Source organism: Nasonia vitripennis, chromosome 1 (assembly GCF_009193385.2).
Source record: "Nasonia vitripennis strain AsymCx chromosome 1, Nvit_psr_1.1, whole genome shotgun sequence".
NCBI classification, from domain to species: Eukaryota; Metazoa; Arthropoda; class Insecta; order Hymenoptera; family Pteromalidae; genus Nasonia; species Nasonia vitripennis.
In genome coordinates, this window is record NC_045757.1 from 918,065 (window position 1) to 945,243 (window position 27,179).

Sequence of the window (27,179 nt, forward strand, 5' to 3'; positions counted from 1 at the left end):
TTCATGTTTTAAATGTAATTTATTTACACAACGTAACCGTCGTTATTAAATTGCACAATGAAAATGAATCAACGCGCGTGTCCGTTGAAATAAATAAACCTTCTCACAACTTCGTCTGCTTAGCGTCGTTAACCTCTGTCGTTAATATTATTATTTTTTTTCTTATTTATTTGTTTCTGTTAGTCGTAGGTTAATTTTTCTCTTTCTCTCTCGATTGTGTATTATCACTGAACCCTTTTTACAACGCACGTGTTTTTGTTTTGCTTTTTCTCGCTCTCGCTATTTCTCTGTACACGCTCTTCTACATGTGCGATCTCTCGCTTACTCTTTTCGCTACGGAACATTCATACTCATATAATATATATATATATATATATATATATATATATATATATATATATATTGCGGCGAAAGCACGTGAAACAAAGTTGATTTCGTCTATAATACACATCATACGTAAGTAATAACCTAGAGTTTCTATATAAGTATAGGGAGCAAACGCGAGACCATAGAGTCGCGCGTGTATAAGAATAACCGAAAACAAAAAGGCAAGAGAGAAGAATATTATAAGTATACCTATATAGGGGGAGCTCGCATGTGCTCCCTTGAAAGAAGATGAAAACTCGAAATTCAGATAAGTTATCGTTCTGGAGGCGATTCGACAGTTTCTGTGTTTGTTTATTATTATCATTATTAGAACGAGAGAACAATAGTTTCAATGTCGTGAGTGTTTTTTTTCTTCAGAATAATAGATAAGAGATAAATCCGCTAGAACATCGTCTATTTATAGTAAAAATGTCGGAATGTAGTCTCGCCAACGTAACGTATGAGTAGAAGAAGAAGAGACGGTATACATTCTATACTATTTTTTTTATAATCTTTCATTTTTATCGTTTTTGCTCGTTACTTAAGTGGAGATAGAATAGATTTGTTTTTACTCGTCGGCGTTTTTCGTTAGTTCTTTCTTCTTCATCGTCGAAGTGTGTGTTTGTCGTATCCCTTTTACATGTGCACAAATAGCATATGACCGGAGCAGAAAAATATCATTATGTGCAATTTTTACTGCTCTAAATAGTAGGTAGTCCTATGATAGATTACAAGAGTTTTTCTTTACCAATAGTAAGAATATAATAATGTTAATAATAATAATGATGGCATGGATAGTCATCATAGGTTTAGATTACTTATCATTTTGTTAATAGGTACAACGTCGTTTAACTTATAGATAGCAATTCGATTATCTTTCGTTTTTTACGCTACTCACACGCTCTTTCGCAAAATCGCTCGCCGTGTCTCGTCGCCGCAGCATATCACGCAGTAGAATCGTAACGCAATGCAACTCTATGTGCTAGAGTTATTCGCCATTATTTACTCACGGTTTCTCGTACTTTATTTTGGTGCAAAAATATCGTCTATTTATATCCGTATTCCCGTTTTTTGTTTCGACTCACGGCTTTCCAATCGAATGTATCATATAGAGAAAGTAAGACTATACGAAAGGATGCGAAAATTTCAAGAATATAGATATAATTATTTCGTAGATATCGTTAGTATGCTAGAGTTTTCTAGAGAAATCTGAGAATAGTTATCGTAGTTATTAGGATAAAAAACGTGAGTAGTTCAGCTATGACAGCTATAGCTAGTATTTCAAAAAGGGGGCCAGCCAGCAGAAGAGATCTCGAGAGCGTCTGCTTTACCGGCGGAGCGACCGGCAAGGTAGAGAACGTATAACCCCCTTATTGCGCGGCGTAACTCTCTCATCCACGGGCGTAGAAAATATACGCGTAGCATCCGAAAACCAAAAGCAACGATGTAACGCGACGACGATGTCTCTCTCGTATAATTATTATATACACATACAGGACGCGTCGGTCGCAGAGCGCCTCGATTCTACCGCTCGACTAATATTATATAACAGCGCAGCAAAACGGTCGTTCTTCGCAACAATACATAAGGTAAATCTCGTAGTGCACGTACATAGTAGTAAGTATAGGAGCGGCGCATTGTGGCACAGTTATTACATCCTGCTTATACTTTCTTTCTTTCTCAAACTCGCAATCTTCGCAAATATACAGAGGGCGTTAAGGCGCTAAGAGGCCGATGCGGCACCCGAGCGTCGCTGCGGCTCGCGGACGGCGCGCTTATTATTCACTTTTATTATATACTTATTCCTTTCGGCGCCGGCCGCGAGTCCGAGGGAGCGATCGGAGCCTCGTCTTAAGAGTAACGCGTTCTTTTATTTCGATTATCCGCGAGTGCGAGAAATCGAAGTCTGGAAAAGGGTCTCTCGTAATTCTTTGTTTTTTTATTCGTCATCGTCGTTAATAAAAACGTCGCAGCTATTAAATTTACGAACAAGGTAGTGTGTGAATATTGCCTCGAAGAATATATAATGTAGATCGAAAGTAACTATACACTGTAGCGGACTCGAAAATACGTTTGTTTTTTATTTTTATTTTAATCTCCGGAGAACTTTAGTTTTATTTTTTTATCGTTTACTTTATCATTTACGTTCTGCTTTTGTTCACACAACGACGATAGAGGTACAAATGATATATATTTATATATAATGCACATATCCTGATTATATACTTTTACATCGTCATCATCATCATCATCATCACCGCCATCATGCTTCGTCGGAATAAGGGGCGTCTACATTCTGTAATATAATATAGTGATGCACGTGCGAAAATATAGTAGTAGTGTAGAAAAGCTCATAATGAGGACCATACGTCTCATACTTAATCCTTACTTTCTCGCACTCTCCCCGCCGACTTGCGTCTCAATCAAATTGCAGTTCGATATAATATGTGATGTATGGGTTCTCAGCGAGTCTCGCCTTTCACCCGAGAAAATTCTTCATCGGTTCGTCGAGTCGAAGGTATAGCCCTCGTCACGATATATAAATTCATAAGTAACAAAATATATATATTTATATCTCGAGCCGGATATATCAGCACTCGTGTCTAGCCCTTATTGATCGCGATCCTCCCTCTAGAGATTGTTGTACATTGTATATTTTACAAACGTTAATTATTTAGCTCTAAAAAATGATATGTACTCGGCTTTGTGGCTGTGTCTGTGTTAGTGTTTATACGCGTGGCTATCCCTCTCGCCGCGCGCTCGATTATTTTTTAGCAAAATTTAACGTTCGTACAAACATTATAATTTCGAAAGAATATATATATTTTTCCTCATCGTCACGTGCCTATCCCGACGACGCAATGAAGCCGTTTCTCAGATATGGTCCATTTTGTGATAAGGGCGAGCTATTTTGTTACACCTATATTGTTTACTCGAAGCTTGACGAAGAAAATCGCTTTTAAATCCGTTATTAGTTTTACTTTTACTTTTCATCTTCCCGCATTTAAATTTGCAAACTATCTATATTGACGATCGTAACTTGGATGATAATTACGTTTGAAAATATAATATAGTCGATTGTAAAAGTGATGGCAATCTATTTCAATTTCTATCCATTCTACGAACCTACTACGACCTATTATAGATATACATAGAAACTTGAAAGAGACTTCCTCGAACGAATGCTCGCCGTCCTCGTTACTGGTTAAAAGTTGAACTTTTTATTGAGAATATACACGAATAGTATTGCGATCGTCAACGTTCAAGAAAATTCCGATATTACACCTGAAAAGCGCTTCTCCCGTCGCCGCTTCCTCGTTTTATACAGGACAGTCACTGAGCTTAATACCGATTTTTTTGTTCTCTCTTTCTCTCCCTAAAACGCTACCTCTTGCATCGTTTCGCCATAATCGCATCCTTTCAATAATAGCACAGCACGGTTGATTGAGAGTTTCGCAGAAGTGTGGCTAGCGCTGCACGTCGCAAAGCGGATTCTTTTTTTCGTCGATATACACGTTTGCGCTACAGGGGCGCGCGGGAGAAGAGACAAAGTGAAGACAAGTGCGCGTCGCGACGTCCGACGACAGTTCTCTCTCTCTCTCTCTCTCTTCTCCGCGCCGGAGAGATTAACAATCAAAGCTCTCCTCTCCCTCGCAGAGAGGCAAGGATCACAGGGACTTGCTACAGGTCTATAATCTATAGGATCGAGAGGAGCGTAGGCCAAAAAGCGGTCGCGAACTCTGGGCCGCGCAGTGCGCAACACCTCGGCGCGATAATTTTTCATTTCTTTTCTTATAATCCTCTATACAAAACTCCTATCCGCGCTCTCTTTTTTATTCACCTATAACACTTTACTCTGCCTGCTCTACTAAAAATATTTACACGTCGCTCTGATTCTCTCGCACTTCAGCTCTCGATCGCGACGACAAATCCGTTTCGCTCGACACAGGCTACGAGACGCTTCTTCTACACCTATTCCTTTATATACTTTTTTTACTTCTTTTTTTTTTTTTTTAAATTACTCATCTTTGCGAGCTCGCTTTTATCTTACACGTCGTTTTATATACTCCGCGAGATTCGCTTCTGGACATCGTTTTACATCGTACGTTTTTCTTCAAGGACTGCTATGCGTTACTCTAATGATACAGGAAAACAGATAAACAAAGTGTATCGTATAGCAAGTCTGTTGACATGGATCCAAGTAACGATGAAATTAGCAGATATTCGAGAAGTGACAAAGGCTCAGAAGAAAAGTGTGCAAGTGCAGAGACGAGTGTCCTTGTACAGCTCGACTCTATAAATATGGGTGTATGTACACGCGATGCAACGCGTTTTCTCAACTTATTGTTGATATCGCCAGTCCATGCCCCAGAGAGAACTTTGGTATAGATCGCAATAAGTGCCACGCGAGTTCATAGAGAGGACGCGTCGCAGTGCAGTGCGTTGGAGTGGGGGAAGACTGTAAAAGCGAAAGGATTCAGTGCCTGGAGAAACGTCCGATCGTTATATTATATATATGTGTGTGTGTGCTCGTCCTATTGTCGGTATGTATTGCAATGGCAAATTCGTTCATCTACGGTGCATTTTCTTCTTGTACATACACGTCTTACTTCGGAATCATATCGGTAAGGAAGAGGAAAAAAAATCAAAGAGTATCATATTGTTGCGTTTGTCTATGAACGTAGAGAGATTAGGTAAAGTACGAATATGGTCGTCAGTGAGACTGATAATTTGTCGTGCGTTTACTTGATAATCTTCCTTCACGTCGTCGATATACTTAAAATTTTATTATTATTATTTTTTCTATTCTCTTATTATCATGACAAAATTTATAAAGGCACCGACCGTTTTTTTCGTTTTATAGTCTTCGATCGACACGAGCTTCCGCTGCATATCTAAACGCTAACTAATAATGGTTTGTTTTTTTGCACATTTTTCTTGCAACCTGCGTTTTACAATATTTATATATTTATTACATATGATTCCTTTAAGAAAAATTCGTACGTGGCGCTTCGTTCGTTTCTGCTATGCCCTTCTATTATATATTTACGAGATTACCGTTATATCATAACTGTTATCGTTAAATACTCCTATATTACCATTATTATTATTATTATTACGTACCACCAACTTTAAATATCAATGTAACATACGTACGCGTTAATTTAAGTTATGTAATGTATATAGACGGATTGGAACCTGAAAATCGTGTCAACCTTTTTTTTCTGCTTCATAGTTTTATTACATTTTATCCTTTATGACGAAAGCTGCCTAGAGGCTTTACTTGCTTTTTTTTATTATTATTATTGCGTAAAAAATTACCACAACTATATATGTATACGTACCCCGTGTCTCGCACCGAAATATAATCCGAACGATCAGTTGGTTCCACGAACGAATACATCGGCTAAATTATCCGCGCTCACCAGCTCTCTACCGCGTACATAATTAGGAAGTCAACGATTTGATCGGAAACAAAAGCGAAAAAAGAAGAAACTACCCCTCCTCTATCGTCTCGCGACTTTATTCATCGTGGAATTACGCGAAGTTACATGTTACTATCACGCGGAGTCTTAAACTCACGTATTGGCCGGCTTACGCTCGTACGCGATTCAGCAGAAGAGAGCGACGATGTAAATTCTAATATAACGGGAGGAATAAGCAATCCTCCTCAAGCATAGCAGAAAGTTGCGAGCGCAGAACTACCGGTACCTATATCTGTGTTTCTGTGTGTGTAATTCGAAAAAAGAAAGTATAGAAAACGATACGAGATCATTTATTTTTCAATCCACCCTTCATTTTCTCCAATCATCTCCTATCACTCGAACGAATCGTACGTATGGATAAACAACAATATTTCAACGATACGCTCGCGTATACCATATACGACTTTAGGAATGAAGCGACGCTCATCGTTCAAATGGTAAACCAATAGATCGATAAATACGCTAAATAAGAATTTTGTTTGCTCAGTTACGTTTTGATATACACGTACATACACTCAATTGTTTACTTGCTTATATACTCTGCTTATTTATCTCACTTCTGGTTTGCTCTCACCTTCGTACCCCGCGAGCGCGCGATCCCATTACCATCGATTATGTATCTAAATAGCCTTGCATTATTATTATTATTTTTTTTTGTTTGAATTACATAACATACACATATATCGTATATCCGCAGAAGCGATTCGTTCGTCCGCTGACGCATTTACAAGAGAGGAAATACTTTCAAGCGCCATTTTGTCTTCGCTCGCTCGCTCCGCCGTCGGCTCCATTTTGTCATCGTGTATGCTGTGTCGTGTGCCTGCAGTGTTATATCCCTGTCTGACTGCGAGCGCCCCGTCGCGGCGGCGACTGTCGCGAGAACGGCAAAGACTCCGAACGTACACAAACGGAACGACACAAGCGTCAACTAATAATCAACGATCGACCGTGTTACATATATCTCTTTATCTTTATATTCGTATTTATAACTGCATTTTTTATCAACAAACGAACGTCGAGATTCGCATTCCTCACTGATTCTTACACGTGGGGCTGTCTCTCGCTGTATGTGTGTGGGTCTATGTCTGATGTGTATCCAATTCTCGTCGTTCGTGGCTATGATCAACGAAATCCTACGACGGATTTTTTCATTTTTTTTTCTCTCGAGATATAAGTTCTAAGTTTATTTGCTATATAACACCTTGGTGTCATCTGCCGAAACTTACTTATATATAATTATTACTTCTTTTTTTTTCTTTGTTTTTCTCTTAATCTTTCCGTTATAAGACGAGTGAATGCAAAGGAACGTTCTAGGTAAATATACTGATCTTTCTCTCTAATATTTCTCTGCGTTTTTTTCGCTAATCCGTTCTCTTGCCTCTCTCGTTGTTGTGGTTGTTGTTGTTGTTGTCAATACAGCGAAACCGGATCACTAGAAATGAATCTGTCTAGAACCAGCTGGTGGCCCCGCCAAACTTCGTAGAAAGGCCGCCAAGGCCTTTCTCGAACATGCTACCAACTCGGCTAGCTACGTTCGACGTGACGTTGCTGATGCTTATGCCATCCTCGCCCGTTATGTTCTCGACTATTGTCACCTTCGTCTTGGGCCTCTCCACATCGTCGTCGTTGCCGTTCTCCGACAGTCCTCTGCAAGAAAGACAGAACTGCGTGTAAGGAACGGCGATCGCTCGAATTGTATTATTATTTAGACGACTAACTCACTCTTCGTTATGAGAGCTCATGGTTAAGGCACAAGTTGCTTCTTCCGTCTGCATTCTCTGCGATACAGTCTGATATGTCTTCGAGTTGAGTTTGTCCTCCATGACTCCCTGAAGCTCGAAGTCCGAGTAGACCTTTTTTACAATGTGAGCGAGGCAAGTGCACTGATACAGGTGCAGACTGTGGTCCATCCGCTCGGTCAGCCAGTTGCACAGCAACTGGATCTGTGCTGTGTACCATTGCTGTCGACAGAATAGCAGCCCCCCGCGTCAGTTATGCCCATCCCGCCGAGTCACAGCCAAGAGATAGCTTACCTCGAAAAAGTTGAGAATCCAGAGCTCGTCGATGACTTTGCTGCGAATCTGCTCGGTGCTGTTCCGCGTGAAGCTCACGTAAGCCTGGCCCATCTCCTTGCCGCTTCCGGACACCTTCTGCAAGAGTCAACACGCGAGATTATACAGACGCCGATTCGAAGCGCACATAGGAGCAGCGACACTCACCGCGAAACTGAGGAGCGAGCCGATGAGAGATCCCTCGTCGTAGCGCGAAAGCTTCGACAGCGTGGCCTCCAGGATGCTGACGAGCTTGTTAATCATCCCTTGGGACATGGCGGCCAGGGTCTTCTCGATCATGTCGTCGATCTTCGCGTGGTACTGGTGCTGCGTTAGAGAACACAAGAGTCACGTTAGCGTCGTGGCCAGGACCGGGTCGTCGCGTTTTCTACACTCTCTGAATTCTTTGCAGTGGCTATCTCTTCTTTTTTGAAAACTTTGCTTCGTTATCGCTCATCACGTACACTATACGTAAGTGTGTGTATGGTAGCAGAGAATGGAATTGTTCACGCGATCGATAGTAAAACGTTATCGGTGCTTGGATCGTAATGCCGAGTTGTGCAAAAAATTTAGAGCGTGCTGATCGCTAAGTAAACTGTGTACATAACTGCTGTAGTAAGGAAGTCTAGCAACGCAACTATCTACTGTACAATAATGATTGAAAAGAAGCGAAAGTAACTGATGGTTGTACCAAGCTTGTTGTTGCCTTAAAAAAAAAGTGTTTCGGCCTCTAATTCAATGATTATTCTCGAATGTCAAAGTGCGCGACATTTTCGTTCTATAAACTATATATAGACAATATGCGATGATCCTCGTATCAGCTGGCAGGACTTGCGCATCTAATTCCTCGCTCGATGTGGATAGAAAAAAAAGGTAAAAATAAAGAGTCAGAATACGTGTCCTAGGGATCAGGCTATCAGCTTTATATCAGCAAATCATAAGATAAGGATCGGTCGGTGGGACCAAAAGAAAGTGTACGAACTAAAGTAACTGAATAAGTGAAAAGAAAAGAGAGTCTGATCAACGAACAGATACAAAATGAAACTTAATTGTAAAGAGTAATATTACCTATAAGTAAGTGTCCGTCTATCGAGACATTATTATACATACACATCGTCTAGCACTCACTTAATCCTATATCACAACGCATCGCTACGAGAGAAATTTCTATAAAAAGAGGTGTTATGGCGGAGAGAAAGAAAAAAAAATGATAGACTCCTGGTTGCAAAACGTCCAGACGCGTCCACGGAGATTCCGCGCAAACGGACATCGCACATCGCGATCGCAGAGTTTCGCCCCATAGAAGTCCGTGGAAGCGCGTGGACCTTTTACGACCGGGCTTCAACTAAGAAGAGAATAGAGAGATAGAAGAGATCCTTATTTACGTTACCCCTGTCCTTCAAATCTCAGATACACAAGTTTGCAGTATATAGTACATATAGTATAAGAATAATAATATATAAGAGGAAAATCCGCGCGACAGAGAAGAGAAGAATGAGCAGACATTACCGTGTGAGGGGAGGGCTTGCGCCCGCAAACTTACCACGTCGACCCCATCGATAGTGCAAAGCTTAAAACTCTGATTCTTCGCATCCAGAATCACGTTAACCATAGCGCACATTTCCGAGGGGATGATGTAGTCGGTCGAGCTGAAGGTGACGCCCTTCTTGAGCCACTGCTGGAAGGCCGCGTCGGTCTTCTGGATGCAGGCCTCGATCATGTCGCAGGCCATGAGCTTGAGCCGCTGCTCGAGGTGGGTGCGGAACTCCTGGTCCGGCCAGTGCAGCCCGCTGATGAAGGTCTGCAGGGCGTCGAGCTTCCAGAAGAGGTCGACCGAGGTGGCGCAGCCGTTGTCCTTGATCTCCCAGCGCTCTTTCTCGAAGCCCTTGTGGATGGACTGGTCGATCGAGGTCTCCATCAGGTGCACGTATCTAAGCACCAACGGGGCGAACTTTTCGCGCAGCAGCTGGTGGAAGCGCCCGTCCCTCAGGTTGTCTGCGGGAGAAGAGCCGCGTTTCGTTAGCATCAATCGCAACGAGGCGAACTTGGTAGATTGAGCGACGAGGGACTCACCGTCGACCCTGAGGTAGTCGTTGAGCACCTGGAAGAGCGGAAAGCTGTCCCAGGTGTCGGGCGGTTGCTCCTCCAGGACTTTGTCCATGTCGGCGGCGAAGAGCGCCCAGAAGATCTCGGCGTGCTCCACCAGGAGGTCGCTAAACCAGGCGAACGCCTGCGGTGCAGTGTAGTAGGAGCGAAACGTGAAAATATTGGACGACACACACTTACGGCGGGCGATGTTCCATGAAGCTCAGAGCGGTGGGGACGCCGACTCTGAGCGCGAGGCCCTCGGGAACCCAGAAGACACTACTTAATTTGCATGATTCATCTAGGTTTGCGCGCTTGATGAGCAATCTCACTATATAGTTATATGCGTTATACGTACGTACACGTTGGCCAGCCGCTGCTCTGATCCATCACGAACGCTATCAACGTGACTATATGACTATATGTGCGATATGGCTCTACGCTCGTTACTGATGCATGATACTCTGGCTTTAGAGGATAAGCTACGCTAACGATCTCTGTGAGACTAATGAGCTACACGTGTGACTAGTATATAAAAGCGGACATAGTACAAGCTAACTCGCGCGAGTGATTGTCTTCTGAGGAGGTATGTCGGACCCTTACCAAAGTCCAGGTTATCAGAGCATGCTACCCTCTGTCCCGAGAGCCCCGGACAATGAACACTGAGTTCTAAAAACCTAACTAATACCTCCGAATAATGTTCTTCGTTTTGCTGGAGCAAATCGACGCAAATCGTAGCGAGATGCACGAGATCCTCCAGCTTTTTGCTGGGAGGAACATCTTCGTCGAGATCTTGGCCGACCTTAGCCTCAGCGGCGAGCTTCTCGTAGTTCACGTGGGCCGCGATCTCCAGGCAGTTCTTGATCATGCCCCGGACCTCCTCGGGCGGGACCGGCGTCACCATGTCCTTCATCAGCACGCCTTCCAGCAGCGAGAGAGTGCCGCGCAGCGCGCCGTCGGGCCGGCCGAACGGGAAGCTGAACCTGCGGGGATACGATTTCGTTGTAGTCGGAGAAGCCGGACCGCGAGCAAACCTAGCCCATACCTGAAGTTGGTTATCTGCTCCTCGAGCAGTTGCCTCAGGCGCTCCTTCACGTCCTGGAACTTGTCCCGCTCCTCGTGCGTGATGGAGACCACTCCGTCGGACTTGCTGCCGTAGATGTGGCTCGCGCAGAAGGCGAAGCTGATGTGGATGAGCTTCGGGTCGATCATGACGCCGCGCTTCGCTCGGTCGAGCAGGTCGCTGAGGTAGCAGAGGTGCCGGTAGCAACCGCGCACCCCGTATCTGTCGATATTTTGCAGCGTGTCGGTTTATTTGTATTCTTTTTCCTTTTCTTTTTCTTTTTCTTTTTCTTTTTCTTTTTCTTTTTTTTTCTAGAAGGAGAAATCAGGAGCTTACCTGGCGCAGTACTCGTCGAGCACGAAAAGCTGACCAGGTGAGAACCATCCGAGAGAGCAGTAGGGGTCGTTCAGTCTGTAGTCGAGCGTGAGGGTCTGCAGGGTCTTGAAGAGGCTCGCGTGGTCGTACTTGCAGGGATCCGCGCTGACGTAGTCCTCCATGCCGTGGTGCTTGGGCTTGTCGCTGTCGCTGGTGCTCTTGCTCGGGCCGGCGCTCTTGCTGCTGATGAGCGACACGGGCGCCACGGGCTTGTTCGACTGGCCGGTCGCCCGGTACATCGCCAGCACCCACTGGCTGCAGTCCGGCCCGTCGTCCGAGGCGAAGACGATGTTGTCTCCTTCCCGGACGGCGTTGAAGAAGCACCTGTAAAAAGGAGAGGGATGGAGAGATGCTGCTAGTCGGCCCAACGATCGCAGCTTTCAGTTCACACTCACTTGCCGCCTTGCAAGTCCATGCCGGCCATTACGTTAGCGGAAGCGGGCTCTATATAGTCCACTGTATAGCCGTCCAGCTGCATCATTTCCGACGGCTCGCTTTTCTTTTCTTTGTACGAGCACATCGCAAAGGTGTACTGTGAGACTTGGACCAAAACAAAAAAGCGCCGCTTCCACTTCTTCCACACGGACTTGCCGACGGCGTAGAGGTAGCCGCAGTTCTTGAGGTTGAGCGGCTTCTCCATGCGACAGGCGATCTTGATGTAGAGATCCTGGTCGGGACAGCTGCGGGGCACGGTCATGCGGTGGAGCTCGGGCCCCTTGTTCGAGGAGGCCTGGGGCGTCGGCCTGAGCACGACCTTGCCGAGCTCCTTGTCCTCGAGCGCGAGAATGGCCGGGTTCTCGGTGTAGAGGCGGATCTTCACCACCGGCAGCGGGTACATCGTGGTGAAGTCGCCCTGCGTGTCCCACATCGGCTTGGACGCCTCGGCCTGGTCGGTTTGCAGCTTGGCGCCGCCCTCGACCTCCATGGTGCAGTAAACGATACGGTTGGGCGCGAGACTCTTTAGCCCCTTGACTTCCATGACGACGACCTCTAGCGGAAACGAGAGGGCCACGTCCATTTTCGTCAGCTGGGGCTCCGAGTCGGCGGAGTCGTTTGCGAGGGAACTCTGATTACGGGGGCGGGAGCGATCGCTACGGTGGTTGTAACGCTTCAGCTTCTGCAACCCGTACTTGCCGTCTATCGAACCCTTGGAGACGGGCAGCGCCTCCAAGTTTACCATCAGCTGGTTGATAGACGACTTGAGTTCCTCGATATAAAGCGACTCCATCTCCTTGAGGAGAAACTTCGGCATGAGCTTGCGATTCTGCGGAGGCAGAGAGAGAGAGAGAGAGAGAGAGAGAGAGAGAGAGAGAGAGAGATTAGATTAGATTAGATGTCATATTTTATTAACTCATCACGGCGCTCACCTTCTCCATTTCGTTTACTTTCTGGACGCGTCCGTCCAGCTCCCTCCTGATGGCCGCAGCCTGCTCGTCGGATGAGTCCAGCATGAGGGCGCCGAACAGGATCGAATGCTCGTGCTTCTTCACGCCAAGTATCTGCTGGAACATATCGTAGAGCTGTTCCTTCGACAGTATCAGCTCGGAGTTGAGCGACTGCTGCTGCATGCGCGATGGCCTCTTGGTGTCCTCGTCGCCTGTACCCTTGAAGATACAGTCGAACTTGGCCAGCCACGAGGCCAGCACCGTCTCCTTGCTGAGACCGTCGATTTCCGGGAGGCTTCGAACACGCTTCTCGATATTGTTCCTGAACACGTCGCGGAAGTCCTGCTGCGAGCAAGCCCCGCTTTGCACCATGCGCACAACGCGATCCGACTTCAGAAAGACTTCGTAGTAGTTCTGGATCGCGTTGTGGAAGGCCTCGTCCGCCATGATCTGCGTCTCGCCCTTCAAAAAGCTCTGCCAAGCAAGGGCGTTTTATTTCTCGGAAGATCGATCCGAAGGTTACGGACGCGCGGCGGCGGCGGGCGAGCTCCTCAGCGCTGAGAGGCTTCCGCCCGCGCCGCGCGCGATCACATTACGCGCGTGCGGGTGAGTACCTGAAAGCGAGAACACAGAGTCTCCAGCTGCTGCTTCGTGATCTTCAAGTGCCGCTTCTGCATGTCCGCCGGCTGCTTGGCGTTGAACGGGTAGGCGATGCACCTCGTGATGAACACGTACAGCTGTATCCTCATCTTTCGCTCCTCCTCCTCGCGCTCCTGCTTGTCCTGCGCGGAAATTCGCAATTTAGGGGTCCGGCGTCGGCAAGGCAGGGCACTAGCGAAAGCTAAAACGCGGGGCTCACCTGCAGCTCCTGCTCGGTCTTCTCGCTGGCGACGGACGGCGACGGGCTCGTGGGCCGCTGGCCCTTGCCGTAGCTGGCGGCGTCCTGGTGAGCGCTCATCGAGGGCGAGAGGGAGTTTCTGGCGCTGCCGGCCATGTGGTTGGCGCCGGGCACGTCGAGGCCCGGCTGACCAGCCGGGCCGTCGAGCTCGCTGCTGGCCGACAGGCCGGGTTTGGCGCCCCTGCGTCCGTGGGGCCCGACGCCGGCGGCCAGGGCCCCTGGACCCGGCGAGCCTCCCGCCGTCGAGCCCAGACCTCCGGGGCCCGCAACTCCGCCGGCGCCGTAGCCCCCTGGCCCGATCGACCCCCCGGCGGGACCCCCGCCCCCACTAGAGCTATGGTAGCGGGCGCCGTGGCCGACTGCTGCGACCGCCGCCCCTTGGGGCGGACCGCCACGACCCCTGCCACCGGCGCCCTGGTGGACGCTTCGGTCCTCCTCGATGTCCTCGTCCTCCGAGGAGCTCGGGTCGATCATGTTTCGCCGCTACTCGCGCCGCTGGCTCGAGTCGTAAGGGCCCGTAAGGACGCCGAAACCGCCTGCCTGCTGCTGCGCCGACTGTTTCGGCCGCTCGGTTTCCGCTGCGCTCGGACGCCTCGATCTCTGCCTCGAGCGAGTTGGCTCTCTCTCGATCTCAGTCCGTTTGCTGCTGGACTTGCTAGATCGGCTGGACTGGCCGGCTGGACGGCTCTTTCTCAGCGCTTCTGCGCCCACGGCTGGGATCACCGTAGCCTCGCCGTCGCCTCCGCCCCTGCCGCAGCCGCACGAGACGCGCTCGTCGGACTGCCCGTCGTGTATGCCGGTATGTGGACCCTGCTCCGCGCGAGCCCCCTGCACTCGGATGGTTCTCTGTGCGCCTCTGGCGATCCTGCAACGGAAACTTTGATAATTCCCCGGAATTTTGTTACAGACGCACACGTCTGCAACGCGAGCAGCGAAGACGAGTCAGCGATAAGAGTCCGCCGAGCCGTACTCCTTTAGACGTTAGCTCAGTGATTAGAGCACAGGCCTCTGGCTCTCGGGTCCGCGAGTTCGAGTCCCGTCGTCTACTTTTTCGTCGCTTTCGACTCTGTTCGCTCCTCTCCGTTTGTAACAGTTTGCTCTCCCGGATTTCGCCTTGCGTTGATTGTTTGTAAAGCATTAACAAAAATTGCGACCCGCGATCCGATAAACTCTTGCGAGTCTGCTTCTTTTCGAGCGGAGCGCATCACCCGTATGGATTTCCGATGTCATCCTCGGCTCTTTTCCACACGGGCGTCGCATGTACATCCGAAGGCTGCTCCTACGAGTCCTTACAAAAAAGTCGAGAATCAAAAGAGTAGGTCGCAGGCATCGGAAAGCCCTGATTTTACTCGCGTTAGTAGCGCGCGGATATAGCTGTGCTAGCTCCCCGCGGTCTTTCTCGATTTCATAGAATAACGCGATTATCGGCGAGGTGCTGTATAGCGGAGACCGGAGAAATCAATTTTATCGCTGACTATAATGCGACGTATTAAGGTCTTAAAACAGCGACAAAAATCCTGCCACAGCGCGCATCAAGACTCGCTCGCCGATGACCCACTTCCCGCTGGAAAAACAAGCGAAAACACGTTCCTTCCGACCGCGCACCTGCACAGCTGCGGAAACATTAAGTCTCGGAGCGAACTTCGTCCGCGCAAACAACAATATGCCTGTATAGGTACGTAAGCTGCATAGCCTCTCGGCGAGAATTATCAAACCCGAGCCGGCGGGAAAACAGCGGCTTATGCGCGTAATAACATCCCTCCTGAAAGTCGTCTCGCGCGATTGTTTGCGCAGAGCTTTAACCGTCGCGCTTTGGGATCGATCGTCCGGATGTGTATATGCAGACTCGGCGCGCATATGCACATCGTGCGGTACGTGCATCTCTCTCTCTCTCTCTCTCTCTCTCTCGACTCGTTCCGCGAGTTTCTCTGTGTGTATCCGCTATTTTTGGCGCATGGATTTGCCCTTTTGTCGACGATGAGCGGCTCTAATGAGACCCGGTGACTCGTCGCTTTCGCGAGTTTTTTATTTTGTTGCTATACGCGTGCGCGAATTTTTTTAATTAAAAGCCACTCGTGTTTTCCAAAGTGTATACGAGGCGATCGAGTAGATGTTAATTATTTTTACGGCGCATGAATATTTTTTCGAATTCGCGCGAATAAGCATGTCTGTAACGAAACTCGAAAATTCGAGCACTAACCGTCCGGTTTGAAAAACGCAGTCCAGTAGAGGATGAAAACTCGAATCCGATCCAATTTTCCGCCAATGAACTCGGATCTTTAGCTGCGGTTAAGCGGTGCGCGTCGAAAGTGCGAGAGAGCGCGCATCAAAGCCGCGGCCATTCGACGTCTTATATTTACGAGCGATATTAAGCGCGACCGACTGTGCAGCACGATGATGATGCAGGGAGAGAGAGAGAGAGAGAGAGAGAGAGAGCGTATACGCGCGGCGTTACATAATTCATGCGCAATCAAGCTCGATCGAATTAACGACTCGCTCGCTCGCTCGCTCCGGCAATTAAATTTCATAATGCGTCGCTGCGGTAGACTGCGCGAAGGGCCGACTGCTATAGCCGCGTCTTGCGAAGGACAGCCGCCTCGTGAATACGATGGTTTTCGCGAAAACGGAGTCGAGCGTCGTGCTATACGTACGTGTGTGGTGTGTGTGTGTGTGGGAGTAAGCGCGATGCAGTGTAGCATCAGGTATCGATCGGTACTTTGCTACTCTCTCAGAACTCTTGTACGACGTCGGTGATTTAATTGCCGGAAGTCTCTATTTCTGTGTTTTTCCTTTACTTCCCCGACAGCACTTTGCGTCTTTTCTCGTTCGGCCGGCTCCCGCATTAGCGCGCCTGGCTAAGTAGCCTCGTGCGCGGCTGCTTTTGTTTCTCGGATTTTCGCGGAAGCCGGCGCTTTTGTACTCTCGCCGATAAGCGACGTGTATAACGCAATGTAGCGCAACCGTGTATTACAATAGCGCGTAATAACTGCAATTAAAGTCAAATCGCGCTGATAAAACACTTGCTCTCGGTCGGTAAAGCAGCGCGTCGGTAAAGTCCATTGAAATTTTTACCTACGCCCCCCGATTCCCCGAAAATTCGAGGGTAAGCTCGCGCTCGCGAGGGAAATTCAACTAGCGGTCGCGGCTAATCCGGTTAGTATAACTAAGGTCGTTAAACGCGGCGTCGGTGTCGGGCCAAATCCACTCGACTCGCGGGAGCGGCGGCGAGCGTAATTCACGGGAGAAAAGCTGCGTGCACGATCCGCGGGACAATGAATTCGCTCTAATCCGAGTCGACGAGAGAAAGCACGGAGTCACTCGCTGCAGCTGATTCATTGACCGGCGAGTCAACGGAGTCCTATCCCATCCATCAAACGGAGCGAACGTAATGTACCTGGGAGTGGCGTCGTTAATTACGCGTGAAATCATCCGATTATGAGGCTCAAGGGGGAGTTCGTTCTAGGGCTGCGCGCATTAATTAATTACACTCGTCCGTTTCTCCCGTTCTCGTTAAACGGCCATTCTGTGCCAAGTACAGATTTTTCCCGTTCTGAGCTCTGACGACGAACTCGCAACAGAAAGGAAAGAGCGCACGGTTAGCGAAGCCGTACACGCACGCGGCAATTAAAAACTGGGCTAACTCGTTTTATTCGGCGCGAACGCGGCACATCCGTGTACGCAACACCGCGCGAATTAAAGAGGGCTGGCATGCTCCCCCTCGCGCGCTAATCATGAATGTTTTCGGGGCAAACATAGCGAGCTTGTTTTTCCAGTGTGGAAAGTTTTTAAATTTCGGTGCTCCAGACTCCTGCCGCAGTCGGCCTGGGCGTATACTCGTTAGGCCAAACTTTTCGGGCTGCGCATTATGCGCGAGCGAAAGGAAACGCATTCGAGAGGACGCGCAACGAAGCCTCGTTCTACCATTTACCGCTGCTGCGTATGCCGTCGAGTGCTAGCTGTTTCTCGACTCGAAATTTCGCTGGTCGATGTAGGTATAACAAATTCTCTAGTCCAAGGGGCGCCTCCCTTATATACGTTCATAAAAAGGATGACACACGCGCTCGCGTGCGAAGGAATCCGCGGGTGGAATTAATAAAAGAGCGCAAAAACTCGCGTTCCCCCGCAAAATTCCAGCTCCGCTCACGCGCGCGGCGGACATTCTCTCACGGCCGAACCTCTGGCCTCACTTATCACGCCGAAGTAAAGCCGGCCGTTCAAAAAGCTATCTCTCCCCCGCAAAAAAAGGGAAGAGCTAGTCGAGAGGCACGGAAAATTGGAAATCCAGGCTCCGTACGACGGATAGCTGTATGACCGATGGACGGAAAGCGTCGAAAACTGTGTGCGCGACGGAAGCGAGAGATAGTAGGCGAGCCGCGATTACGCTTCGGCTTTCGAGGACGCGAGTTTTTTTCCCAGCGCTTTTTAATCGCCGGCTTTTTTTCTTTTTTTTTCGGGGGATTGATTCCGTCCGAAGCAGCTCGATCCATTCGCTGCGAATGAAAATTCCTGCTCTAATTTTTTTCGTCGCTGGGCGTCGCCTGAATAATTCATAATAGCGGCGTTCCCTCTTGCGTATGAATTCAACGGCGCGAAAAATTCCTGCTTAACATTTTAATAACTACACTTTTAATGTAATGAAAAGCGTGCGCGCGCCCCCCGTGTAAACCGAATAAAAGCGCGCCCCTTTGCCGTGATTACGAGTAAATTAATTCGAGAGAAAACAACTCTCTCTCTCACGCGCGCGCTATCGCCGACGCGTCCGTTTTCCGCGCCTGCGGTGTTATTATAAAAAAAGCGCTGGTCGTAACGAGAGAGGAACACAATCACGGAGCTACTTGGCACAGTATGGCGTTTAACGCGCGCAACACAAGAGCAGCCTCGGCTGCCCCATTTACGCGTGTATCGATTGTGTGTTCGTCTCCCTCGCGCTCGATTTCATCCTCCGCTCTCGGGGCATTTTTCTTAGTTGGATTAAAGCTTGAGTGAGAGAGAGAGAGTGTGTGTGTGTGTGTGTGTGTGTGTGTGTGTGTGTGTGTGCGGAGGGGCCGGCGTTAAATCACCTGGAAATTGCTGCCGTGTGTGGCTTTTTTCGCGCTGCGCGGGAATAGCCCAGCCGAGCGGAAAGTCGGCTCTCTTGTATCGGAGAGTTATCGTTGTAATGCTTTTTTTTGCCGAGGTTTGTTGATGACTGCTGCCGCCGCTGGCTCGAACGCGGGCTTTTTCGGCCGAAAAAATAATCCGAAATATTTATTATCATGCTTTGTAAGTATGCCGCGAGAAATGCAAACGAGTGTCCGTCACCTCGTTGATAAGTCACAATCGCTAATACACACAAGCGCGCGCGCGCGCGCGCGGAGCACGAGTATCGGAGCTGCGGGCGCGCGGTACAATTTCGTTTTTCTTTCGTAAGGACGCCGGCACGTCGGGTTGCATAATACGAAAGACAAGGGAGAGAGAGAGAGAGAATGTCGAGGCGAATCGATTTCCCGGTTAATAACGTTTCGCGTGTACAATGCGCGCACTCGAAACTAACCTGATTCCGCCGGTAAATATTTCATTCGACGCGAGCATATCTGCCCGTTTTTGTTCTCGCTCCTTTTTCCTGCAGCGTAAACACGCTCTCGGGATGCTTATCTTCCGTATGCAACATAGTCAGGAATTAAACTAGTGGTCTGTCGATCGAAAAAGTACGATTCTTTTCTAATCCACAGCGGCTCATCGGGGACTGAGCCTTCCGTCGAAGTATGACCTCAAAATCCCCGAGAGCTTTATTATGGATGTAGGAAAAATCGTTAACGAATTAATGCCGCGAGCAGCGACTCTCCCGATGACATGGCTTATTGGAGAAAAATGCTCGAATAAAGATGGGCGCAGTAGAGAAAGTGCGTAACGGGTCAGACACCGGCGGGCGCACAGGTATCCGCGCCATTAAAGAGCTGTCAGAGGCAGAAGCCGACGCTTATACGAGAGTGAGAGAGAGAGAGAGAGATGATACGTTTTATACCCCCTTTCCGCACTATGGCAATCGTTGTTCGCACCCAATTATCGTCCGCTATTATTCTTGACTGACGGGCATGATGTACGTGGAACGCTTAATTTCGCGTTCTCGGAAACAAAGCGATGCGAATGTTTGCGCAGCGTAAAGTTATACTGCAATAAAGGGAAATTACGCGAACAAATTATTTCTCTGTTGCTGATGGGACGTTCCGAATTCGTACAGCGAACATATAGAGAACATTTTTTCGGAGTGACGTTAATTACTCGAATTATAATTACACGCGAAAGCGTTTGTACGAAATCACAGTATACTATTGAAGAATAAATGAAAACTTTGCGCTCATACAACAACGCTGGTACAACGAGCCCGCATCAATCGGCTATCGTTGCGCAAGCGAGCAAGCACGCACAGCAGTGAGCTGAGGCCGCCGAAATTTCAATTTCGAATACATTCTAATTTTAGCCGGCAAGGTCCCGCCGGATAACGCACGCGGCCTTCTTTTCTCGCTCTTGTCGCTAATTAGAAGCCGGCGACGCGAGGGTATGAGCTCGAGAGGTATTTTCAAGTTCAGAGGCTAATCTAGCCGGCGCCGAGACTACCGCGGGGCTAATTAGGCTTGCACGAGTCTGCGAGCTGCGGTCGGCTCTCCTTTTTCCGAGTTTGAATCGCGGACGGGCGCGAAATAACTTTGACGACGAAAGAGCAATTCCGAAATTTCATCCCGCTGTCGGGATCGCGAAACTGCTGGAAGCCACGTCAGGGGAACGCGCGGTGACACACGGGCTGTGCAGCCTGGTTACGCGCGACGCTTGATGCCGGGCGGCGCACATTCTGCTCTCGGCGTCTATCAAGAAAGACAAATAAAGCGTCGGACTGCTGCCGCCGGAGGGAGGGAGAGAGAGAGAGAGAAATAAAAAAAATGAGAAAAGCCTCACGGCTGGGTATCGGGTGTGTCGCGCGACGAAATTTCTCCCCTCTCCTCTCTCGCTCTCAATAAACGTTTACGAGCGATGCTTAGGGGATGTGCGCGCCCTTTCTAAGCTCGCCGATTGCGATCTCGTCGCGGAGCGTTATTATTTCTTCGTTATAATTGAAATCTCCAGCAGCCTTAGTTCGGGAGAATCGCGCGTACTCGTCGTGTGTGATTCCCGATGAAACATAAAAGCATAAATAAGCCAGGTGTGCTCGAGAGAGCGGCGTAAAATCATTATGCGCGCGCGAGCTGCGGCCGAAATCAATATAGCCGCGCGCGTTATCGCCGCGTGTAATTGCAGCGGCAGCGTGTGTACGCTCGCGGGATCGAGCGCATTTTTTATGAAAAAGCCCCTTGTCGCCGACTGCGATCTTAACTTCATTAAGGTTACTAGCTCGCTCGGCGCACGCACGCTCGGAATAAGTAAAGCGTCTGGCAAAAATCACGGCGCTCGAGAGGGAGAGAGAGAGAGAGATAAATCATCGTACTGGGAGAAAAGGCCAGCCTCGAAATCCAGCATCCCTGGAAAGCTCGCGCGGAGAGAGAGAGAGAGAGAAAGAGAGAGAGAGACAAGTGGCCGGGGCGGACTCTCGAGTGGAGAGAATAGAGCCGAGAAAAAGAAGCAGAGTCGAGTCGCGGGAGATGAGAAAATCAATATAGACGTCGAGTCTCGAGCGCAAAGTGCATCCTTTCCGGCTGCTGCAGCCGCGACTATCGAGCGTGTCGGTATTCCCCCGCAGACTCTCTTTCGTGCACGCTGCACACGCTATAGCACGCCCCTCTCTAACTCTCTGGGTCAGCGTGTCCTTTCCTATCGACCCCATCCTCGCGGGAGACGCGGGGGATACTCTCTCGCCCCCACCGCCGCTCGAGAGCTTCGTCTCATTCGAATTTGCCGCCGGAATCTTTTTACCGACCGGCTGCTACCAACTTTTCACTTTACGCGCAAGCTAATCCTCGGAACATGTTCACTCTGGATTCCCTTTCGCAGCGGCCGGAGGTAATATTAGTTTTTAATCTCTTTAGTCAACACTCCGCCGGCGGCAAAGGCAGGTGTAATAACGCGAGCGAAGCGCGTGAAGCTGCGTCGGCGAACCGAAGTCGAATAAAACTTGAGAATAAAAAAAACCGATACGTCCACTGAAATGTCGAACAAGTTCGACACTTGTTGAGTATACGCTCGCGCAGTTACGATGAATTATTAAAAAATGCATAGACTCCTAAGATCTCAATATTTCATGCCGAAGAGAGCTTTCCCGGTATAACCTACATCGCGTTTAATTATTCGCGCACGCGAGTTCGCTCCTCCGTAATGTATTTTAAAAAACGCTATCCGCGTCAAAAGAACAGCGCGCGCGCGCGCGCGCTAAGCCGGATGGAAAAAGTTGCCGTCGACGAGCTCGATCCCCAGGAGTGCACCCACGCACGAACCTAATTAAGCGCAGCGACCGCATCCACTCGCGCGTGCAGTTCGCGTATCGAGTGTAAAATTTATTTATCATCAGCGGGCAGCCGATTACGCGGAGCTGTCGAGTGCGCAAACACAACGTAAAAAGCCGATGCCGAAGCCCGGTAAACAGGCGGCAAATTCTCCAAAACAGCGACAAACTCCAAAAATTCACGTAAGAATCCTCGCGGAGCTAGGTGTAAGCGCGCGAAAAAATACTCTCGGAAAATTTGCACTGCGGGGCCGTCTAACGAGCGGAAATCGGAAGCCGAAAAACTGCAAACTCGATCGGCTGAAAATATGAAATTCAGAAACAAACTTTCGAGATCACATAGTAGTTGCGCGTGGGCCGACGCGGTGGGATGGATTTTTTAAAAATAAGTCTCGTTTTAAAATTCAACGCCCCTCGCGGCGAATTATTAACGATGAGGATTGCTGACTGCAGTGAGAGGAAGAAAGTTAGGACACACAGTCGAGCGCGAAAAAGTGTCGCCGGTCGTGCGTAATTAAAACGTCTCGATGCGGCGTAGGAGAGTGCACGATTTCGGCGGCGCGATAAAGTCGCCGAGACTCGTTTCCGGCCATATGTCAAAGGCGCTCGGAGGGTAAAAATAGCGCTGCGGGACTGCGCGATAGTCCCTTATCTATTGGCTTAATTAAACGGCGACGCTATCGATCAGCGAGGAGCGATGAAAGTATCGAGGAAACTCAGTTGCGGACCAGCAGCAGCAGCAGCAGCAGCAGCAGCAGTTTGTCTCGAATTCAATTACGCGGTGGAAAACTATTGAATGAAAAGGTATCTGGCTCGCGAGGGCGGCAGCACTTTGACTCTCTAAAACTATTCGTGGAAAATCGATGCTCGAGTTGGCGCATAGAGAGGATTTCGGGAATTCGAGCGGCCGAGTCCTGCAGCGAGGAGCACACGACGCGCGGAGGAAGAATGGGAAAGCGGCAACGGCAGCGGTGTAAGTGTACGCGCTCGCGGGAAAAGCTCTCTCGCGCGCGCGAGGGGAAGCGAAGGTGGGTAAAGCGAGGGAGAGAGCGTTGGTGTCGGCTGCCGTTATTGATCTAGCCGCACGAGTTTGAAGCATCGCCATTGCCCTAGCTACTATCGCAGCCGCCGCAGACGCGCGCGCGGGGCGGACGCTGAAAGTCTGGGGTGTGGTGTATACTTGATGCTGCACCGAACGGGTTCCTCACTCTCCGCACTGACCTTCTCAATCCGCCAGCTCCGGGCAGCTCCTCTGCGTCGTCCTGGCTCCTCGCCTGGTCTTCATAGCACAGGCCGCACTGTTCTCGTCTCTCCGAAGCGCGACCGGCCTCCGAAATGGCCCTAGTCGTCCGTTCTCCGTCCTCCGTGCTTCTATGCAAGCGGGTCTTGTAAGCCTCTCTACTGGCTGGCGTGCGTCAGTTTCTGGCCCACCTGGTCAGAGAGCAGAAGCCGACTGAGGGAGTAGGACGAGACCTGGCTGCACAGGCTGCTGCTACACTGACGTCCGCGGCGCTTGCGCGCTGCCCCGCACCCGCTCATGCGCACTCGCCGCCGCACTCGCGCACAGCTGCGAGCGAAGCTCGACTACGCTTTCTTATACTTACGCTGGCCGGAAAAGCTGCTGCCGCTGCTGCAGCTGCGGGAGAGAAAAACTCTCGCGGAGGGTGCGATGCTGATGTGCCGAACACGTGAGGGCCTCTATGCGGGGGAGCGGGCAATGTTTAATCGTTGCCTCGCGATACTCGCATCGATATTTATGGAATAGTAGATAATTCATCGTTTCCTCTATCCTCTTTTCGGAGGCTGATAAACGGCCGTGTATCGGCGATTGGAATTCGTTCCCGAAAAAACACAACGACGAAAAAAACACGCCGCGAAAAAAGCACCCGCACGATTAATCAATCTTCGCACTCGATATCGCGACACGCGGACTATGTACACGACCGGCCTGTTTGTGCGTCGAGGAAAAAAGCAGGGGGGGCGGAGGGACGCGCCGGAGAGATGAATGGGGACTCGAGCGCGGTATATACTTTAAATCGATCTCGTGTGCGCGGTTATTGCTGTTGCCTTAAATTAACCCTCATATTTTGTGTCCGTTTGGTGCAGCAATCAAGCCCTCGGCGCAGAATGTTATCGCAGCCGCATAGTTTTCGAGCCTCGGACTCGTTGAAAGTTCGAGAGCTAGTTCTCTCGAGCCTCGACATCCCCATAACTCAATAGCAGGCGTCGACTGGGACATTCCTCAGATCCCGGGAATAGCTATATATATGTATATATACGTACACGCATCGAAGATCCGGGATAAATCGCGCGGCGGCGGCGGCGGCGGAATTGAGAAACGAGGGACTAGCGTAACACTGACAAATCGACGGGGAGCCGCTTGCAAGCGAAATTAGCCCCAGCACGTCGATAATGTACACGCGATATTATATACGATGCGTACACGTGGCCGAGGCGCGCATAAGAAGAAGCGGGAGATTAGACCGCTCTATGGGGAGTTTGGAAAAAATTCCCGGTTTGATTTACGAGCCGCACGACGCTTGGCTCTATTTCTCTGCGACAACCACTGAATCATGGATATTCGATTGAGGAGAGAGCCGGTATAGACGTTTAAGGATCGCCGCGCGAGACGAGTGAAATGAATAAACTTGCGAGTCCGCTTTTAGCTCGCCAGAAGTTCCTAACGACTTTTCCATTCGACGAAAGGGAGAAAGGAGAGAGAGAGAGAGAAAGAAGTTCCTTTTCTTTCCTCGACGGATTTAAGGGCGAGGCGCAGCTCGTATTCTTGGATCGTTGCGCGACGATATCCCAGGAAAGTTTCGCCCCGTAGCTCTCTGAGCGTCGAAGGCTAATTGCGCGATTAGTTTGGAGAAGGATTTCGCCGTGTTTTTTTAGCGCGACGTCTAACCCAACTCGACACGCATCTACTTACACGCGTCGATTTGCCGTGCGAGCTCTCGGCCGATTATCAGCGGCGCGCATTATCGGGCTTTCCAGCCGGAAAATTCGTTCCGTCCGCGCGCTGCTCCGGAAGTTGGTAAATTATCCGATACAGCTTTATCTCCCCGACCCAATTTCCACGCAGCGCGTCTAATACGCCGCACGAAACCTAACCCACTCTTATACACGAGAGGAGAGGCGAAAAGTCGCTGTTCGCTGCGCGTGAAAAATTAAGTAGAGAGAGAGAGAGCTGCGCAAAAGACGCGGAAAATCTCGAGTCGGCATCAATCTCCCGATGTTTTATTCATGGGAGTGAGCGATTCGAATCTGCTGTCGCGGATGAACACTCGCGGGAGGGGAAATTATCGCGAGAGGCGGCGATTATCGTTTCCGCGAGATCGAATTGAATCCACGCGCGCGTAAGCTTCGGAGGAGGACGAGGAGGAGCTGCTGCATATTTATGCACACCCTGTACCTTAAAATGTATAAAACTCGGCAGACTCGGCAGCGGCGGCGGCGACGAGTTGGCTGCAAGCGAGGAAAAAATATCAAGTATCCGAAAAGTGGAACAAGTGGTCAGTTATATTTTTCCTTTAAAATGGCGAGAGAAAGAGCCCGCTCACTCGTCGCGCCGATCGATATGACCGACGCTAGGTTTCGTACAATCGTACACGCTGTTACTCTTATCCGATGAATCTCGCGAGATCCATTAATTCGGCCCCTCGATGATTTCCGTCGGGCTCGGGATTGATCGTCGCGTGTACGCGCTGTGTAACGAGCCGCTTGATTCATCCGTTTTTAATCGGCCCATCAACGGATCTGGCCGCATTGGCTTCGAAGAAACGAAGAAAAATTAGGCAAAAGTCCGTCGCGCACGCAGTAGCCCGAGGTGCCGCACTGCTAACTTGGACGTTGACGCGGGCATCGATCGCGCGCGCGAGACCCCCTCCTCTCGCTATATAGGTGTGTGCGTATGCACGTCTACGTAGAGCCACCCACACCCCCTCGGCAGCCAACTGACCGGCGCTGTTTTTTTTTTTTTTTTCCTCTCTCCTACTTGACTTTCGCTCAACAGACGCGCGCGGCCGGAAATCTTGCAGTAGTTTTGAAATCGTTCGACGCGAGAGATGAGAAAAAATCGTCGGCGCTTCATTCATCGGCTACAGGGCCCGGGATATCCCAGACACGCGCGTCAGCCCACGCACGGCTTGACGCAAGCGGCTACACGCGATTCGACGCCTCGGGCGCGTTCTTATCATCCGCGTAAACTCGCAGCGGCGCATGACAATGCCGCTTTACGCACCTGCCGGCGACGCGAATAGCTCCTTCGTCGCTCCGCGCGTCATATTGGGATTGGGTGTGTACTCGCACTCGGTCGTTGCAATCCGTTTACTCCTCGCTACGCGGCTCATCGATTTCTCTCCCGTCTAGCGACGCTTTTTATTTATAAAACGGCGCTCGCTGCAAATAGAGTCGCATCGCCCGAAACAATCACAGTGCGTACAGCTCGTCTGTAGCTATAGGTAAAGACGCATCAAGTCGGCCTATACATATGCAGCGGCACACTGCACGCTTTTATCGCGTCAAAGCGCGCGCGAATCGGGAATTCTGGCGACGCGCCGTAGCGCCGGAAAAATAGGTTATCGATCAAGCCCTTCAGAGCCGCATCTTCTTCTTCCATTGCCTCTTCTTTCTCTCGCGAAGACGTAAACGCGGCGCTCGAGGTGCGTATAACGCATGCACACGTCGCTCGCTCGCGAGATTATCACCGGCGGAAAAAATAAAATAAAACGAAATGAAGCGATATCGCGGGAGGAAGTCTCTCTCTCTTTGATTTTTATTTCCGTCGCGCGAGTATGCCCGCCGACGTCGACACGAGATATCGGCGCGCGCGAGCCGGGAACGAACCGAGAGAGAGAGAGAGAGAAAGAGAGAGAGAGAGAGGGAAACGAACTAATTTCAATTACACGCTCTAGTCCCTTTTCGCGAATTCGCCATTGTTCCCATCAGATTGCCAGCGACGAGTCCCTCGCCTCGCTCTTATGACGTACATCGGCTTTCCGCGGAATGAGTTTTTCGCGCGAAATAAAGTCGATCGATCGAGCCCCGTGCGAGATTAA

The 27,179-nt window shown here is 49.6% G+C and overlaps 1 protein-coding gene across 2 annotated transcripts; it reads right to left on the bottom strand.

Annotated features, from left to right (window-relative positions):
• Positions 1 to 23,594, bottom strand: LOC100121019 (calcium-dependent secretion activator). Of its 2 annotated transcripts, none has more exons than XM_001604554.5 (14): positions 23,341 to 23,594; positions 13,671 to 14,574; positions 13,426 to 13,593; positions 12,794 to 13,285; positions 11,822 to 12,690; positions 11,388 to 11,750; positions 11,034 to 11,273; positions 10,677 to 10,971; positions 9,977 to 10,133; positions 9,447 to 9,898; positions 8,072 to 8,230; positions 7,886 to 8,002; positions 7,575 to 7,813; positions 1 to 7,499 (listed from the first exon to the last, which is right to left on the bottom strand). In XM_001604554.5, exons 2-14 carry the CDS (start codon positions 14,181 to 14,183, stop codon positions 7,301 to 7,303), a joined length of 4,263 nt encoding a protein of 1,420 aa, XP_001604604.4. In that variant the 5' UTR covers positions 14,184 to 14,574; positions 23,341 to 23,594; the 3' UTR covers positions 1 to 7,300. The 2 variants fall into 2 exon arrangements, with proteins under 2 accessions (XP_001604604.4, XP_016843263.1); XM_016987774.2 differs by having other exon boundaries at positions 10,674 to 10,971.
• Positions 23,595 to 27,179: the final 3,585 nt, after the last annotated feature.